General features: G+C 42.4%; 1 protein-coding gene across 2 annotated transcripts in view; it reads left to right on the forward strand.

The window, feature by feature from the left end:
• Nucleotides 1–18451, forward strand: part of LOC110496032 (RNA binding motif, single stranded interacting protein) — a 238710-nt gene that overhangs the window by 138565 nt on the left and 81694 nt on the right. For both annotated transcript variants that reach the window (XM_036952519.1, XM_036952520.1), the window contains one exon: nucleotides 1980–2059. In XM_036952519.1, the coding sequence (XP_036808414.1) occupies nucleotides 1980–2059 (80 nt within the window). The remainder of the gene's footprint in view (nucleotides 1–1979; nucleotides 2060–18451) is intronic.

The raw sequence follows: 18451 nt of genomic DNA on the forward strand, positions 1-18451 counted from the left end.
TAGCCTATTCCCTATATAGTGCATATATTCCCTGGGCTCTGCTCAAAAGCAATTCACTACATAGGGAATAGGGTACCGTCCATTTGAGGTTTAAACAATCAGTTGTTGAGAAAGAGGGCCCCAGCCTCTAGTCCACAGATGTTGAGGGACAGAGGGGCATTAGAGAGAGTAAACCTTGCTAAGTGTTTCTGCACTCCTCCATCACTGTTATCAGAGCCCATTACTGGGGGCCTCACAGCTAATCACTGTGGACATGATCACCTGATGTCATTAACCATCAGGCCTCCCTGCCTCACAGAGAGCAGAGAGGAGGCAGAGCAGCCAGGGTGGTTGACAGGCCTAAGAGAGCAGGAGGGAGGGGTGAGGGAGATGGGAGGGTGGAACAGAAGGAGAGAGAGAGAGAGAACAGGTTGTAACAGAGTGAGAGAGTGAGTGTATATAGAGATAATGTGGCACTTGAAATGTATGTATTATTTTGGAACTTTTGTAAGTGTAATGTTTACTGTACATTTTTTATTGTTTATTTCACTTTAGTTTATTATCTATTTCACTTGATTTGGCAATGTTAACACATGTTAACATTGAGAAAGAGAGAGAATTGAAATGTAATTGAGAGAGAGGTAAAGACTAGTTCTAGAGGTAAAGACTAGCTCTGATCCAACTACTCACAGGAGATACATTTTACCAGTTAGAAATCAACCCCTAGTTCCACACGTGACAGAAGTTCATTATTGCATATGGTTTGTATGAAGTGCTTTGGTAGGGCGAAGGGTTTATTTAGAATTAAGAAGAACAGAGAGGTTACCTCTGCTCTATACAGACGCTCCTCTGGGACCTCTCTCCCGTTGGGAATAGCAGGAGGGAAGGAGGGAGGTTCTGAACTGAGAGTGTGTGTAATTGTGTCTGTGTGTGTGTGTCTGGGGCGCGTGCGCCCCATTAGATCACTGGCAGCAGCGGTGGGTGAATGTGTGCAGGGTAGGCCATTCAAGGCCACTCACTGTGAAAAGGGCTCCGTTGACTCACCCTGCCACAATGAGACACATAGACCTGACCCACTTACACCACGGGTCCCACTGAGAGAGAGAGAGAGAGAGAGAGAGAGAGAGAGAGAGAGAGAGAGAGAGAGAGAGAGAGATGAGACCGGTGAGAAATATTGGGTAGAAAATAGGCAAGGGGGGGTGGATAGATGAGAGAAAGAGATGGATGAGTCATGAGAAAAAGATAGAGGGTCAAGAAGAGCGGTATGGATGACAGGGGGGTGAAAGAAAAGGAAAGAGAAAGATGAAACAGAAAAAGAGATGCGCGAGAGAGTAAGACAGAGTAAAGAAGGCAGGATGATAGATAGAGGGGATGGATAATCTAGTAAGTGATACACAGAGAGACATCACAGACCCCTTACTGGTACGTACGTCTTTAGTTGATCAGTGGTCTGAGTTGGGCGGAGGAAGGGAGGGTTTAATATGATACTACTCTGTTCTCTGTAAATGAGTCACAGTCACACTGTGTGACTCCACTCCCTTAGTAACTCCACCACACTCGCCCTTCCTGTTCCATGACACGCAGACAGTCAACGCTCTCTCCAGTCTCTCATATCCTATTAGTGCTCACCCCACTCTCTTCCTCAATTAGCCCAGGAGAATTTGGATATCACTGTGACTCAAGGGTGTATATCCTCAATTAGCCTCCTCATAAAATGACTCAGCCACAATACTGTAGGCACTCGGCCAAGGAAAACAATAGGTGTTGTCATAGGGCCTCAAATCTGCATTGGGATCAACGTGGAAAATGTTCCATGCATACTCAAAGGTACTGCATGTATGAAATGTCATGCTTTTGGCATTCATCGCGTGTAAGAATTGTATTCTGCCTAGGCACTTCAGTAGATATGAAAGGACTGTTGTATGTTTTCTATAACACGTTTTAGGTATTCATTCATGTGTAATATAATATCCCCGCTTGAATTCATCCTTTTGTCACAGGATGGAGTCGACGGAGAAATGTGAAGTGGTGATACAGCATTTCAATGGGAAATACCTGAAAACCCCACCAGGCATTCCAGGTAAGAAGACTCCCCTCTCTGCTGAAACACCCCCCCCCCCCCCCCACCTTCCAAACCCTCCGTCCTGATTCAGTTATTTAAATTGCACCGTCTCAACTTCCCCCTCTTTGGGAGATTGTCAACAATCGCATTTGTGACGCATGACGTGAGCGTCGTTGCTAACGCTCGCCTCCCGGTCAAAATGGGCCTCCCCTGGCTGTCCGCCGACCGTTGAACTCCGGAGCTTCTAGGGCAGCCAAAGCGCTCTTAATATTCACACTGCGTGCTTCTCTGCTGCTCGGAAATCTACTTAAGAGCTGCCTTTCCTGCAGCCAAACTTCCAAGGGAACCAAGAGAGAGAGAGAGTGAGAGAGAGAGAGAAAAAAAGAGATGGGGGAGTTGGAGAGGCAGAGAGAATAGGAGAACGGGCTGCCTCAGCAGTTTCTTAGGCCAGGTGCAGCGTTGCACTAAGACCCCTGTTCATTTCAATAGGGACCAGAGGGCAGAAGAGTTTCTGTGGAGGCCTCACCGGGCCCTCTGATGGTTTTATTGACACACTGGGATCCACAGGGACACAGCACGGACTACCCTTAGAATATAGCCACCATAGAGACATGTTTGAAATTGCCCATACAATCACTCAGCCCACTGCATAGGCTATCCCACAAGCCATTAAAGGCAGGGGCGTATATGAGGCTGGGATGTAATGGGAAACCTTTAACGTGTTAATATCACACTGACCTTCCCCTTTAAGTGTCACTTCCCAGGTGCTTGGGACTATTATGTTTTATAGATTCTAAGGAAAGGTGCCAACGGACAAGATTTTTCAGCGATCAGCTAGAAATGTGTCTTTCTATAGTGCCTTCAGAAAGTTTTCAGACCCTTTGACTTATTCCACATTTTGTTGTGTTACAGCCTGAATTCAAAATGGATTGAATGGATTATTTTTCTACCCACAATACCCCATAATGACAAAGTGAAAATATGTTTTTTTAAATGTTAGCAAATGTATTGAAAATGAAATTCAGAAACATCTATTTTATATAAGTATTCACACCTCTTAGTCAATACATATTATAATCACCTTTGGCAGCGATTACAGCTGTGAGTCTTTCTGGGTAAGTCTCTAAGAGCTTTGCACGCCTGGATTGTACAATATTTGCACGTTATTCTTTTTAAAATGCTTCAAGCTCTGTCAAGTTGGTTGTTGATCATTACTAGACAGCCATTTTCAAGTCTTGCCATAGATTTTCAAGCTGATTTATGTCAGAACAGTAACTAGGCCACTCAGGAACATTCAGTGTCATCTTGGTAAGAAACTATATTTGGCCTTGTGTTTTAGGTTATTGAAAGATGAATTTATCAGCTAGTGTCTGTTGGAAAGCAGACTGAACCTGGTTTTCCTCTAGGATTTAGCCTGTGCTTAAGCTCTATTCCGTTACTTGTTATCTTAAAAAACGTTTCTAATCCTTGCCGATGACAATCATACCCATAACATGATCCAGCCACCACCATGCTTGAAAAAAATATTATTATTATTTAAAAAATGTCATGTTTGAAGATATATATAGTGGTAGTCCGTGGTGTTGAATGTGTTGTGTTGGATTTGCCCCAAACATAATGCTTTCTATTCTGCGCATAAAGTTAATTTATTTTCCAAATTTTTTGCAGTTTTACTTGAGTGCCTTATTGCAAACAGGATCCATGTTTTGGGATATTTCTATTCTGTGCAGGCTTCCTTCTTTTCGCTCTGTCATTTAGGTTAATATTGTGGAGTAACTACAATGTTGTTGATCCATCCTCAGTTTTCTCCTATCACAGCCATTCAACTCTGTAACTGTTTTAAAGTCAACATTGGCCTCATGGTGAAATCCCTGAGCGGGTTCCTTCTTTAACTCGTCTCCTCCCCTTCATCTCCACTGATTGAAGTGGATTTAACAAGTGACGTCAATAAGGGATCGTTTCTTTCACCTGGTCAGTCTATGTCACGGAAAGAGCGGGTGTTCTTAATGTTTTGTATACTCAGTGTACCATTGGTCATCATGCTTATCGGTCTATAGGTTAAGTAGCATCGTTTTCTGGAATTTTGTTAGGTGTCATGTATCTTTTCCAACAACTATCACACGTGCACAGTATACAAAGCCTATTTTGTTTCCTGTACCTCTTCAGCTGAAGTAAAACATGTGTTTTTATAAGCCAGTCCATTGCGCAACAATTCTAAATGCAATCGCATGTTAAAACTGTTTCGGTGCACGATTCAAATGAGCTACTATTTTTATTTCTCAACTGGTAATTGAAGCGTGCCTTTCATTCAGCATTCAAATGCAGGCAACAGGCTATCAGTGTGTCATCCACCGCTTTACAACGCGAGCTGGAGACAGGATGCATTGTGAAAACATGCTTCATTGTTTGAAGTCGGGAATGTTTTATTTCATATGATATGAGGCATGTCTTACCTTGCTTCAAAGTAGCCTATAGGCAAGATAAGACCATTGAAACGTGGAGGCAATTGTTTTATAAAGACCTCATCGGCAGCATGTGTTTCAAGTTTGTGGAAGCCAGTTATGATTTTCAAATGCGGATTTTCGTGGAACAGTTTCATTTCAATAATAACGTTTTCGTTTCTCAAAATCATGGTCACGTGGTTAATTTAAAAAAATCGGAATTAAAATGATAAAAAACAAAAAGTTAAACATCAACTCGTTCGAGATCACCAGCCAGACACATTGGTACACTGTGATCCATTTGCGGCTAAAGATTTTAGCGCATGGAGCTGATAGCCTACAGGCCAATGCAGCAGTAGGCCTATAACTCTTTCACACCGAAGATTGGTGATTATCAAGGGGGAGATTGTTGGAAAGATTTTTCAAATAGCTTGCTGTGAGGAACTAGTTTTAATATATTATCATCCACAGTGGAAATAAAAAAAACACAACACTTTCCAACATTTCCGCGCAGCAAACCAGGTACTTCTATGCGTGCTCAGGTACGTATGCTCCGCTCCCTACACATGATCAGGACAGAGACATATGCTCATTGCTCACATGGAGCACTCCAAACAAAAGACAATGAAAACATGTTCAAATCTTGTAAATGGTGAAGTATTTTGAATGATTAGATTTATTTCTGTATAGACAGGAGTAATTATTGATTTTTTTGCAAATGTATTTGCATTTACTTCCCTATTGGACCCGCCGCTATGCCGTTTCTCTCCTTTTCTATTGTTTTTCATATCAACTTTCTTTCGTTGTCTAGAAGCCAAAGGAACAATCCTAGTCATATTAGCAACCGATCCTAGTTGTTGCATATTTATATTCCCGTTCTTTCTACGTTTCTAACAGAGGTTTTCATCTCTGTCACATATGGAACCGCTATCAGATGGGTCCCGATACATTTCTCAAATGTAAATTATAAATGACAAAACTTCTGGGTCACGTTGTTCAGGCCCATACCGAATTGTCATTCATTATTTCACCATGCTCAAAGGGATATTCAAATGTCCAACAGGCATTGGAAAACCTCCCTAATCGGTCTCTGTGGTTGAATCTGTGTTTGAAATGCACTGCTCTAATGAGGGACCTTACAGATAATTGTATGTGTGGGGTACAGAGATGAAGTAGTCATTCAAAAAATCGTGTTATTAAACACAATGGAACTTATTATGTGACCTGTTAAGCCACGTTTTACTCCTGAATTTATTTAGGCTTGCCATAACAAAAGGGGTTGAATACTTATTGACTCAAGACATTTTTTGCTTTTCATTTTTTTATTAATTTGTAAATATTTCCGAAAACATTAGTCCACTTTGACATTATGGGGTATTGCGTGAACGCCAGTAACACTGTTTCCATCCACAGCTTTCAAAGTCATACTGTATAAAACAGAATCATTGACAACAGTGATGGAAACAGGTCGTTTCGGTACAATTGTATAAATAATGTATTATGCAAGAAATGGTGGGGCAAATAAACTTGGAGTCACTGGATGATATAGTGTGGTCCTCCCACTATGACTTGAGAAAGCATGAACTCTCGTTTATTCGGCTGCAGATGAAGTAAGTTACGATGAACTTCACATCATAATGCTCCTTTCAAGAAATATCTTATTCTGGTGACATGATGACTGATGCTCGACTGCCGATTGACAAATAAACACATTCTAGTTCTCATCCATAATAATCTCATCATGTAGACCACCCTCTCCGCACAGCCTACCTGCACTGTATCTGCCAGCTGTCTGCTAGAGCACACATAGACCAGCGTAGACACATTTTCTATTTAACGCAACTCTTTTTGTGACAAAACTACTGGTAGAGTTGAAAATGCAGATGTAAAAACATTGAACTTTGAACTTTTTATTCAGGACATGAAAACGTAAGCAAAAAAAGTACATTTTGCGCGCATGTCATCACCCACTGGCTCTTAACCGCAACAAGTCAGTTTGGTGGAAACGCCACAGGTGGGAAAATGCACATTCTTTATGCGGATTTTAGAATATTCCCATGAAGATCTCTTGCCAATTGGATGGAAACCTGGCGACTGACACAACATCCTTTCTGAATACTTGCTGAAAAGAAAAAGAAAACACTGTATGTCAGAACTTCATTTAACTGAAATGTTCATATTCTGAAGGGTTTGGCAAAGCTGCTGTGATTTGATGGCCTCCTCTTGCACAGTGACATGTTTGATTACAACATCTCCTTGTTGTTGCCGTTGATAAGAGCTCATTCCCATTGGACAACTGGTGCTATTGACAGACTGATTCATCCCGTCACTGTAGTACTGCCCGTTGTTTTTGTTTTTTTAACCTTGTTAGCTACAGTATCGTCTGTGTCTCTCTGTGTATGGAGGTTGAAATGTACTGTCTTTCTCGATCAAAACCCTGCCCACTTTGACATGGTGTCACTGTCTACCGAATCTCTCAACAACAAACAATGCCTCTAAACATCAAACGCAGATGTTCTAGCTGCAGGCCCCCAGACAGAGCAGAGTTCAGAGCGCCTGGCCTCTTTGTGAGGCAGAGCAAATACTCCTCCTACACACGCGCTAGTGTAGAGTTAGCGTTGCAGGCGTTGTGTTTCTAAAGGCGTGAAGGCTACAGCACTAGCATAGCGTTAGCCTAGTGTAGCGCGTTGGGAAGGCCACAGTGTAGCTTTAGCCTAGTGTATCCTGGTGTAGCATGATGTGTTGTCGTGTCATGGTGCTGCTGGTATTTCTCCTGAGACCATTGCTATGCAGGGCACCCTCTTCATCCATCCTGTTCTGACAGCTCAGTGGGCAGGGGGGTGTCAAACGGACGTGACTGGCCTTAAACACACTGTCCCCTTGACAGGCATAAATACACGCACACATACTCACACAAAACCACTCGTCCTGACCTGAATGTGCAGTGTCAGCATCTACATAATGCTAATGAAGTCCTGTCTCTTTCTTATCACCATGTAACACAACCCAGAAACACAATGTACACATTCCTCGGTGCCCTAGGCTTGCGCCAGTCCTCTCTGGCCTACGTTTTGACAAGCCTCTGGAATTGCCTGCTTGGCCACCCCATTATATTTAGTAATATAGAGAGATGGGGCACGGCACCGCCAGCAGTTGTGTTTTTTCTACTCAGGTGTATCCAGTTGCTGTGCGATGATGTAGAGTTGTCACCCCGTGTCCCATAGGAAGAAGTAAATATCCGGACGTCAGCTACAGGTAATCAGTTAACGTCAAGGGGCCATAGGGAAATATGCAGGAAGTGGCCACTATGGGCAGGAAGTCCGTGATTCAGAGATAAAGCAAGGACAGAGCTGGAGATGTGTGGTGCAGAGGCAGAGAGAGGATGACATTGGATAAATGAAACGCAGATGAAGGTCAAATACTTTACAATAAAATGCACATACAATTGAATTTGCATAGTAGTTACATGGGATTTCAATGTATTAGTGGCATTACATGTAGCTAACTAGACAGCAACTATACTGGTTACTAGATCTTTTCAAACAAACTGACTTGGACCAGTTTCATTTCAATTCAATAGAGCAAGTGATACTGCAAAACGTAATCCCATACTGAAGCGTTTTGCTTTTCTATGTAGCCAATCTGTTGCTAAAGCCTGAGAGTGAGATGGGATGAGGATTGGAGCAGTCAGCTCTCCCCGTGTCTGATCCAGAGATCCAGAGACTGGAACATGATCGATCGCTTCGAAGGGGGACCACAGCTGTTTAGGTATTCTGTGCAATGCGGCAGTCAATGCTGCTGCCTGCGCCCGCCTGCCGCTCAACTCCAAACGCACACACTCGTGCGCACACACACACACACACACACACACACACACACACAAAGAAATCGTTATTAGCGGCCTATTTTGCAGGAGAGAAGGTTTGAGGAATAGTTTATGAAAATGAAACCCTTGTTTTTCAGTGTCTGTAGTGTGTAAAACCACCCAACGGTGGTGGTAAGGAATCGCTAAAGTTGTAAAACATAGTGAAGTAAACCCCGATAGGGATGCATTATGATTTACGGGGTGAACTGGAGCATTTGAAAAGTCAAAGGCAGAGCAGATAAAAATGAGTTCATCCTCCTAGTGGTGTGAGCCTAGACGATTAGGTCTCTCTCATGCAAATGCTTTAAAATGCTGCTTATCATTGACACCCGTTTCTAAATGCAAGATGAGCTCAGGTACAGTAGATACATTACAGGCCGTTCCATTCTGGCAACGTGAACCGATTTCATCCATGCTGCTCTCGTCTCATGTCAAAGTGATGACAGCAAGAAGAATGAACTGATCAGATTAGAGTACAATACGACCTCATCCTATTGCTGTTCTTTGCTCTTGGAATTGGAGTGTGGTATGGAACAATCAAAATGGCAGCATGCTTTTGCTTGATCGACGCAGTGAGTGTGTTTCTAGATTCATTTGGGGAAGAAAAAGGAAGGAATAAGGATTTGCCAAGACTGTTACGTTGCTCGATGCTGACTTTGGTAACCCCATGAATATAGACAAAGATCAAGTCCAGACTGATTTAGAAATCTCTTGTTTTATCCCTTCATCCTTTATCTTCCTTTGTTTTAGTCGGCCAACCTGACCGCGCGGTTGAAAGTCGACTCCAGTTGTCCAGTAGATGCTCTGTAAATGATGGAAACCGCATCAGGAAGTGGCGATGGCCCTGGGAGACAGAACCCAAACGGGAAACATGCAAAATGTTCAAGCCCTTTCCTGTTCCTCTTTCTCACCGTCCTATTCCATTCCCTCTGTTTGTCTGTTTTCACGATACCGCAGTGTCTCCCAGGCTCTCTATTCCAAAAAAACTGACGACTAAAGCCAAGTCCCTCCTCCTGACCACAGTAGTGCTTTCCCATGTAAAGCATCTCCACATATGAATGAGATTACTTTTGGAAAATCTTCAAAATTCCCCAGTTTTCTCAAATGAACTTCCTTTATCCGTGATGAATTCCCATGTAACCCAGGCTTCTGGTTTGGTAAAACCCCCGTACCCACCTGCCCACCGCAGACCAACCAGATGCAAGAGAAGGAGAGTTCATGGGGGCCACCCCAGGGAAGCACAACCGAGGCCAGTAAACAGTCCCCCTAACCAGAAATGTTGGCCCAACTAAAAATCCCATCATTCTTAGCAGAACAATGGGTCTGGGCCTGCCGGGGCTGCGGGGAAAGTTCCCTCCCTAGCCGTCCGACCAGCCTCAGCCAAGGCGCTGTTGTGCCAAGATATAGCCGAGACAGCCCACAGTATTAAACATCTCTCGCTGAATTAAGGCAAGTCCCAAATCACTTGGTAAGTCGTAAAAGCCCTTCTGAAACTGTCAGTCATACTTGAGTAATCCATGTTAATTTTTCAGATCCCTCCCACATTCCCCTGGGTAATAACCGGTCTGTCTGGTGTCCAATTTTCTCTCCCAGCGATAGATTTAACTTAATGCGCAGCTGAGCAGGTTGGGGGTTTGAGCTGCTGGTTTGCGGAGCAGTGTCAGGCAGTCTAAGAGAAGGGCACAAGCACGTGTTTGATTATGGGATGTAGGTTGATCTGGCATTGATCTGTAATTTGTTTTTGATTAAACTCTTTTACTAGAGTTTCGACGAAAAGCTGAAGATCAATTTGACGGTGTATCGTATATTATTTTATAATTATCCTCCGTTTTTTTTTTTTACCCAATATAAACCATATCTCCATGTTCCTCAGCCGTGATTGCATTATTCCTCTCAACACTATCATCATTTCTGATATGCCGAGCAATAGGAAATAATTACCCTCCGTGGTCATTTTAGAGTGTAGAAATGCACTTTTGAGAAAGATATTGCATCTTAATGGAATCTGTTCCCATAGGGTAAACTCCGCTTTGGCTGCCTGCGTGTCTCACCATTAAACCAGGGAGACACAGGAAGTTATTAAAATCCCCAGTACATCACAGATTCTCTGCAAAGGATACATTCCCCCCCCCCTCCCCCCCGACGTGCACTTTCTCATTAGACTCTTATCTCACCCACAGACAATCGTCTGGATTTGTCACGCTTTGTTTGTTTGGCCACTGAACTATATCAATCCCCGGCACCGTGAGCACAACCAAGGTGAGGAGAAAGATGAGTCTCTCTCTCTCCGTGTGCAGGAGACTGTCGCAAAGCAATGAAATGTATTCAGCGACCGCACCACAGCAATAATAATAATAATAATAACCACTTGGATGGTATTCAACGTTTCTGTAGAGGACAGGCATGCTCTAGCTCTGAGGGCTTTTAGGCGTGTGTGGTTATGATTGACTTTGAGAGAGAAGTAGAGGGAGAAAGATGTAAGGACAGAAGGAGAGCAGAAAGGGAGAGAGAGACAACCCAGAGTTTAGAATCCTTCCAGCCAGCCCAAAGGTTAGGGGCCGTTTTCTGCCTGTGAAGATCAAAGGATGACCTTGGCTGTGAGACGGTCTCCTGAGCTTGACCCTGCTCAACCCACCCCAGCTGTTCTCTGGATTGATCTCACTCCTCTCTCTCATCCTCTCTCATCCACCCTCCCCTCCTCGCATTATCCGCATTCTTTCTCCTCATCGCTCCCCACTCAGCTTGTTTTTGGATGCAGTTCAATGCACACAATATTATTTTTGGAGCCAAATGCTCTTGTTTCGGGATTTCTGTGAAATTCACTGTTTTTTTGCACCATTTGAAATTATAGCCAATGTGTATAATAATGATTTATTATAAGCAAAATGGAGAACCATGTGTAGTGATGGCAATATCTTTGCAAATGCTGTATACGTGCAAATGGTATAATATTGACTTGTTTGGTTAGATTTGTGAGATACACATTGATCATGGAACACCACCGCCCTGGACATGAAGAAATATTCGATGTTTGAACCCAGGGACCTACTGTTCCGGTTTGTTTAACAATGAACCAGAATTATGTTGAGCTGCACAATAATTAGGTCACAGGACTCGTGGCCATGGCCTGTCTTACAGACTGAAGATTTGAGATTGCTGAGGAGGAGAGCATGGCCCTAGGCACCTGTGGTATGTTCGGTGTTCTGGATACGTGCATTTTGTGCCTCGCTACTCTACTCCTCTCCGCCTCCCACTAGCCATCCATTTTGTTAGGTCAGGGAGTTTGATGACGAGCATTTGGTAAATTAAAATCTCTTTTTTTCCGAAACACGTCTGTGTAAAGGGTATAGTGCGTTAAAGAGATAGATGCGGTAGTATTCAGTCCCTCAAATGTAGAGCACCATCATCGCAGAACACTATTTCAACCGACATTATAGCCTTGCTAATATGCCATTATAGTGACAAATAAGTAATATGTCCATAAGTGACTTTGACTTTGTCCACTCACGTGAAGTATAACTACTGTGGTGAAATGTAACTATTTTGATGTATTCGAATGAGACCATGTTGGCTTAAAAAAGTTATATCTTGGGAAGTAGCCAAATATATCCGCGCTGAGATTTGGGCTGCTTGTTTGTGTCTATTGTCTGTATGTCTCACGTCCTGTCTTGTGTAGGGGTTGAATATTTTCCCGGTATTTTACAAATGCTCCATCCCGAGAATAAAACACTTTTCTCCCAGGTAACCCGGTATCAATCAAAAGCATTATAAAGCATATAAATATGGCCTATATCCGGATTTAATTCGAGCTTTGATCGAAAATTCAAGTCTGATGCTACCTGAGCCTGATGAGCCATTCGTTAAATACATTTTATGAGCCATACATTAAATACATTTTATGAGCCCTACATGAAAGACATTTTATGAGCCCTACATGAAATACATTTGATGAGCCCTACATGAAATACATTTGATGAGCCCTACATTAAAGACATTTGATGAGCCCTACATTAAAGACATTTAATGAGCCCTACATTAAAGATGTTTAATTAGCCCTACATTAAAGACGTTTAATGAGCCCTACATTAGACATTTGATGAGCCCTACATTAAAGACATTTGATGAGCCCTACATGAAATACATTTAATGAGCCATACATTAAAGACATTTTATGGGCCCTACATTAGACATTTAATGAGCACACATTAGACATTTGATGAGCCCTACATTAGACATTTGATGAGCCCTACATTAAAGACATTTTATGAGCCCTACATTAAAGACATTTTATGAGCCATACATTAAATACATTTGATGAGCCCTACATTAGACATTTGATGAGCCCTACATTAAAGACATTTGATGAGCCCTACATTAAAGACATTTGATGAGCCCTACATGAAATACATTTAATGAGCCATACATTAAAGACATTTTATGAGCCCTACATTAGACATTTAATGAGCACACATTAAAGACATTTTATGAGCCCTACATTAAAGACATTTTATGAGCCATACATTAAATACATTTGATGAGCCCTACATTAGACATTTGATGAGCCCTACATTAAAGACATTTTATGAGCCCTACATTAGACATTTGATGAGCCCTACATTAGACACTTGATGAGCCCTACATTAGACATTTGATGAGCCCTACATTAAAGACATTTTATGAGCCCTACATTAAAGACATTTTATGAGCCATACATTAAATACATTTGATGAGCCCTACATTAGACATTTGATGAGCCCTACATTAAAGACATTTTATGAGCCATACATTAAAGACATTTGATGAGCCATACATTAGACATTTGATGAGCCCTACATTAAAGACATTTTATGAGCCATGCATTAAAGACATTTGATGAGCCCTACATTAGACATTTGATGAGCCCTACATTAAAGACATTTTATGAGCCATACATTAAAGACATTTGATGAGCCATACATTAGACATTTGATGAGCCCTACATTAAAGACATTTTATGAGCCCTACATTAAAGACATTTTATGAACCCTACATTAAAGACATTTGATGAGCCCTACATGAAAGACATTTAATGAGCCCAAGCCCAAAAAAGCCCAAGTGATTGTGCCAGTATCCAATACATACTGTATATGATATAGGCTACTGCACATTATGCACTACAGAAAAACAGAAAAGCCCATAGATGTAGCTAGCTATGGGTTATACTTAATAAGCTTCTAACGTATAGCCTCTGTTTCTTGCACAATACGCCCGCACCTGGCCTCTGTTTCTTGCACAATACGCCCGCGTGCTTATTAAGTATAACCCATCATTACTCTTGGGTAAATAAATGGAACTAGCTCCAGTAGGCTAATCTTTTGGAGTGTGAACTGTATTACTGTATTGTTTAATGCTGTATTGTATGGACTGGAATGACGCACATATTTCAAAGCGTGATAAAGCAGGGAGAGAACATGGGATTCTGGTGCAGCACACGACGCCTACAACATCACAAGTATAGGTTAGCAAATTAGATTTTCATTTCGAAATATAACAGGGCCTATTTGTGTAATTAGTAGGCTGACTCAAATATACCATTCATAATATTTCCCCTAATGCTATTAGCCTACCTCCTCTTTCTCTCTCTCTTGTTGCTCCATTCCTTCCTCGCTTTCAACAGTTAAATTAAATAAGTTTCGTGGTCCTTATCTGCATCATTCAAATGACATCCTTGAATAATATAGGACTAGAATTAGATGCAGAAGGCTTTTGGGTCTGAATAAATTACTTCTATAGGCTTCCACCATCATGCGTTCGCTCTTCTTTCAAACTCTGTGAGTTCTATTGGCTGCTGTATTTAACAGTCAGCAAACAAGAGCTTGCGTCCCTCTTCGAATAGTCTATTGATATAAGGAATGCAAAAAAAAAATAATGTCCAGCAAGCTATTCTAGTCTAGCTTTTCCTGCATGGGTCTCCAAGAGCTAAGGAGCGTTCTTTAAGAAGAGGGGCCAGTGGCCAGGTGCGGGCATATTGTGCAAGAAACAGAGGCTATAAGTTAGAAGCTTATTATGTATAACCCATCATTAATTAGCTAAATATAAGCCTAATATTGAATGTATTACCTGAAAGAGGTAGGCCAGGACATCTATATACAGTATAGGCCTAGATCAGGATGATCTATTTTGGATGCAATTTGAATGGAGCTGATGGAGAGAGATTGCCAGAGAGTGCTTGCACTTGCACTGATTTAAAGCAACAATTTTCACATGATAGTCTGTTTTAAAACTGCTATTGCAATTTAGATTTTTAAAAAATTAGCTTTACAATAAAAAAAATAAGGTGACCCCTGAAAGCCAGACGAAGATGGGTAAATTAGATTAGGTCTTTGTATTACTGTACCATAGACTAAGCTGCAACAAATGTAGTCCTACCTGTCAGAAGACAACATGTACCACGTTGAGATGATGGGTAAATTAGATTGGGTCTTTGTATTACTGTACCATAGACTATGCTGCAACAAATGTAGTCCTACCTGTCAGAAGACAACATGTACCATGGTGAGATGACAGGTCAGCATGCATTGGGAACTTCTCTCCACACCGAGATGGGCTGTCTGTCTCCACCCTGAGCAGTGATGACTCACCAGGCAGAGAAGCCAGATTTCACATTCATCTGTAACAGTTCCATTTCACGTCATGTTGTTCATGACCCACCGTTCGTCCCAGTAACACCTACGACAGAGAGATGAACCTGGCAGTGCCCTGAGAGAGAGCTGATCTGCCGTTAGAGCCATACACATGGTCTGTTGGAACATGCAGAAGTCAAGCTTACGGGTATTATTGGAAATGCTACTGGACCTCACTGTCATGTGCCAGACACGCACACACACACACACTGGAACTCCGATGGACAAACACACACATGCATATTCACACACACACACACACACACTGGAACTCTGATGGACAAACACACGCATGCATATTCACACACACACACACACACACACACACACACACACACACACACACACACACACACACACACACACTGAACCTCGGATGGACATCCAAGAGCGGTTATCTTCTATGTCCCCCTTTCCCGCAGACCTTTGGTAAAAGCATGGCGATGTTTCTTCTTTCTCAACTGGGTCTTTGACAAGTCTGTATACAGTCTATGTTTATGGGTATATTTTTATGAAGTGCCTGCTGGCTGGGATTTATGAGATGAAGGACACCTGCAGCTGACCTCATCATATCCCTCACTTTCTCTGGCTCACGCTCACGCTTTCTCCCTCTGACTGTTTCTTTACTGCCTTTTATCTTTCAGCTCTCAGTCTCTCTCTTTCCCACACACACACACACACACACACACACACACACACACACACACACACACACAGACACATACATAGACACACGCACAGACAGATACACACACACACACGGATACACACACACACAAACAGACAGATACACACACACACCGGCCCCTCCCCCTCTTATTTTAGGAGTCATTGCTTTGATTCCCTCCAGCCTCCAACTTAGATTGTCTCACAGAGAAAAGCTTGGCTGTGTTAGTGCTGAGCGATTGAGGTCGTTCAGTTTCGGTTAGATTCTTGAAATATAATAACATTTTTTTATCAGATTTCTGTTTGATTATTTGAGTTAAATGCTGTAACAACACACTATAACACAATTAATAAAAGTCCCGTGATGGTAGTGACGGTCCATTACTGCTGATCACTTATTAACCTTCATTTATCACTTCACTTTTATACAATATTTCAGTTGTATATATTACAATTGTTTTATTTGATGACTATCATTTCATTCTAAGTCATCATCTCATCTCTATTAAACTGCTGCCTATGACGTCTGAAAAAAAAATACTATTTTGTAGTACTTCAAAGTAAATAAGGCCTACTTTTATGACTGCTGAATGCCAACTATCAATCACTTTGATCATGTATTTTCAGGTAGAGATACCTCGCAAAGCAACAGCTGCTCTCTATGTCCCCTCACAATCACGCGTTCTTGTCTGTCAATTAGTTGTCTAAAAAATGAAAACCAACATTTTGGTTAATCGCTCAGCACTGTGCAGTGGGACAGTAATTGAGCCTGGTTCTGTTCTGCAGTCAGTCAGTGCTCTGGTGCTTCACGTCGGGTGGAAAATATGAAGCTGTGGTGTCTCCATTCAGAAGTTCCCCTGGCAGTGGGATGGCTGTAGATCTCACAACCGCTGGGCACATTGGCAATAGGGGAAACATAACAGTAGTTGCCCATAGAGGCAGGCCAGACACTTTAAGACACAGTGCTGTACCGTGGGATTGAAGAGACTCAAAGTGGCTTACATGCTTACTTTAGATAATCGGATCGATTGAAAAGCAGAGACAATGAATGTATTGTTTTCTTTACAACAATGGAGTGTGTATGTATGTGGCTCACTGTGTAGGCTTATCGGTGTATGTGGCTCACTGTGTAGGCTTATCGTGTATGTGGCTCACTGTGTAGGCTTATCGGTGTATGTGGCTCACTGTAGGCTTATCGGTGTATGTGGCTAATTGCCTGTATGCTGCCCTATTCAGAGTGTTTGTGTCAGAAATAGTAGCGGTTCAGTATTACTGAGAACAGGGATGTAGTTATGGTAACACCACCTCATCTTTCCATTGAAGAGACCTAGTCTCTACACATTTGTGAATTACCTTCAGCGAGTCATATCTGTCTTTCAGCCCCAGACATCATCTGTGTCGGATGCACCCCGATCAATTTTTCAGGATGTCTTATTTGTGGAAGGGGCGCTCGGCGTTCTGCGAGTAGAGTTCTGTAGAGTGTATCCAATTTCAAGCTGAAAAGCAAATGGCCTTGGAGATCAAGGATTATACAGCACATTTCTAAGTAGAGCCGCTGGCTATTGATTCTGTTGGCCCCCTGTGAACCCAGGCCTGTGTTTGCTCTCTGTAAACCGCTAAATGTTGCTGTTTTTAATACCCCAACTATCACCACTATCACCTCTCAATCTGAAGCTATGCCAATGGTCCGGGATAAGTGGGGTCTGGTGGCCTTTCTAAAGGCATTTTGCTTTTATGTGGTTGAAAGTAGGACCGAGAAAATAAAGTCAGTGTTTTCCTACAGCTGGGCGTTTGATTGGAGGATGCACAACCATTTAAGTTCTATTGAGATGCTTTACAAAAACGACCTTTTGGCATAGTATGAAGTATGGACTAAAATGTGAATATTTCTCATAATCATCAGCTTCTTATAGGCTGTATTACATTATGGAGGTTCTAACTGGTAAAGCTGCTATTGGCCACCCTGTTTTAGCATCTTATTACCACAACAGTCACTGATGAGATCCCGGCAACTCAGTTTTCATATTGAGGTTTGGCTGTGAAATCCTCCTAGCCTGTGTAGAACGGGCATTAGTCACCAAAGGCTCACACTCATGTTGAGTTCTGACGTGTTGCCTCAAACTGTGAGCTACTCCGGCATCCCTATGTTACCTCTTTCTTACCCCACTCTGTGGCAGACATTTTAAAGTTTGTTCTCCCCTCACATAAACACACGCGCGGTTAACATACACTCACAGGCTCATTTTGAAGTGTGGTAATTGGTTTTGGAAAGCCAGGAAAAAAAAGCAATATAACAATTCTTCTGAGCCTGATCGTCCAACAAAAAAACTAAAACAAGGAGGGGGGATTAAGTTATCTCGTCAAATAGGCTTCAATAGGCTCATTTGGTAGAAAAACCAACACGGGGACTTGGTAGAGACACACAGGATCCAGGGAGTGATGGGGAGAGGGTCCAAATCCCCCCCCCCTGCTCACTAGTGGCCATTACAAACAGGCAGGATTAGGCAACTGGACCCCCGCTGTGGCTCTGAATGGATCAGAGGGGGAGAGAAGAAGGGCCCTCTCTCCAGTATTATCTAAATAACAGGCCCGGGAATTCAATAAGCACTCACTTCATTCATCATCGCTCCCAATTAAGCTGCAGCATGCGTCTGGCTGGTTGTTGTCGGCGACGGTCGCCGTGCCGACTCTCCTACCCACTGCCTTTGTTTTTAGCACAGTCGTTCTAGTTGTCAAAATGGTGGGGGGTGTTAGTTACCTGTCACACACACACACA

Source organism: Oncorhynchus mykiss, chromosome 18 (genome assembly GCF_013265735.2).
Source record: "Oncorhynchus mykiss isolate Arlee chromosome 18, USDA_OmykA_1.1, whole genome shotgun sequence".
Classification (NCBI taxonomy): domain Eukaryota; kingdom Metazoa; phylum Chordata; class Actinopteri; order Salmoniformes; family Salmonidae; genus Oncorhynchus; species Oncorhynchus mykiss.